The following is a 1,407-nucleotide window of genomic DNA, read 5'->3' as shown; positions in this document are numbered from 1 at the left end:
AAATAAATAGTGCGCACGATTTAGCAAATCGAGGGAATGAATTATTAAATCGTGCACACAATTTAAAAACGAGGGAACGAAATTAGAAAATCTACCGAACACATTGCACATTTAGTAGCTGCACCGAACACCAAAAAAAGCCACTTTCATTCAGGACCGAGTTTCCGCCCCCCTCCTTTAGATGGGGGCAGGGGGTGAAACCCTGGCCGCTACGCCCCCCAGAATCCCGGAGCCCGGGGGCGTCAGGCAGGAGTTCTCAGTCTCATGGCTTCACTCACGGTTCTCGCATACCACGTGGAAACAAAAATGGAACTTGTTCCCTGACACCATTCAGCCCACAGCGATACACTGGTACCCCCTCCCACCCTTCTTCGCACACGGGACATTCATCTGCTCACGTCAAACAGGATCCCTTTAGGATTTGTTTTAAAGTACCAGTGTATAGTCCAGGAGTTGTCCCGAAATATCATGCACCATACAACACACCATTCATTCTCTCGCTCTTTTTTTTTTTTTTGGAAACTTTTTCATTTTTTTTTTTTATAAATCATCCTCCTCTCTTCGATTCTTCATACATGATTTTGTCCCTTCCTTTTCTGTTTCAACAACCAGTCAGTCCGCCTTCATCCCGGGGCTCACGGAGGCACAAGGATATGGTGCAAAATGGCATGCTTTGGCTGGAACACACTCCCCCCATTTCTTGCAGGGCCAGGTCAACCAGGAAGCTGGTCAGGACACAACATATCCCCAGCGTGAAGCTACGGCCCGCTCAAAGATGCCTCTTCATGTGCAGGGCCAGGTGGTCCGACCTGGAGAAACACCTAGAGAAAGAAACAGCGAGAGGAAAGGTGAAAAACAAGGTCAGGCGGGGGCCACCGAAGTCATAAAGTTTGATCAAAGGTAGAGATCGGTGCATTGCGTCACTGATGAGGCCCCTAATGGCCCTCGAGCTGAACTTGTCAAACAGGAATAGGTGCTATGAAGACTAATGAAAGGAAAGGTTGGTTATGAGCACAACCAGAGATAATTAGCATTTTCTGTGCAGAATTAGCTGTTTCGTATTTATAATGAAACATCTGTGAAAATATGCCGAAGAGATTTAAACTTGTTGTAATCGGTGTTCAAATGGATTTATAGACAAAGCATCACATGCTATGTGCCATCTTTTTTTTTTATTGTTGTAAAAGTGGAAGTTTATAGCAGTCAGAGAATGACATAATAGCTGTAAAATAAATATATTAAGAAAATTAATAATTTATAAACCAATAATAATGTTTTATTTAAAAAAAAAGGGATAATGTATATTGCAATTTGTAAAAAATTCTGACAACTGCTGTTGTTATGCTGCTACAATTAGTTTTTTTTATTAATTTATACACACATATATATATATATATATATATATTT

At 41.5% G+C, this 1,407-nt stretch overlaps 1 protein-coding gene across 1 annotated transcript in view; it reads right to left on the bottom strand.

Annotated features, from left to right (window-relative positions):
- Nucleotides 1-503: 503 nt before the first annotated feature.
- The window catches only part of LOC107557566 (Krueppel-like factor 6), a 5,011-nt gene continuing 4,107 nt past the window's right edge, over nt 504-1,407 (bottom strand). Inside the window, exon 4 of the mRNA XM_016241040.1 lies at nt 504-821. Within this exon, the coding sequence (XP_016096526.1) occupies nt 770-821 (52 nt within the window). The 3' untranslated portion in view covers nt 504-769. The remainder of the gene's footprint in view (nt 822-1,407) is intronic.

Source organism: Sinocyclocheilus grahami, unplaced genomic scaffold (genome assembly GCF_001515645.1).
Source record: "Sinocyclocheilus grahami isolate Dianchi unplaced genomic scaffold, SAMN03320097.WGS_v1.1 scaffold608.1, whole genome shotgun sequence".
NCBI classification, from domain to species: domain Eukaryota; kingdom Metazoa; phylum Chordata; class Actinopteri; order Cypriniformes; family Cyprinidae; genus Sinocyclocheilus; species Sinocyclocheilus grahami.
This window is presented reverse-complemented; position numbering and strand designations above follow the sequence as displayed.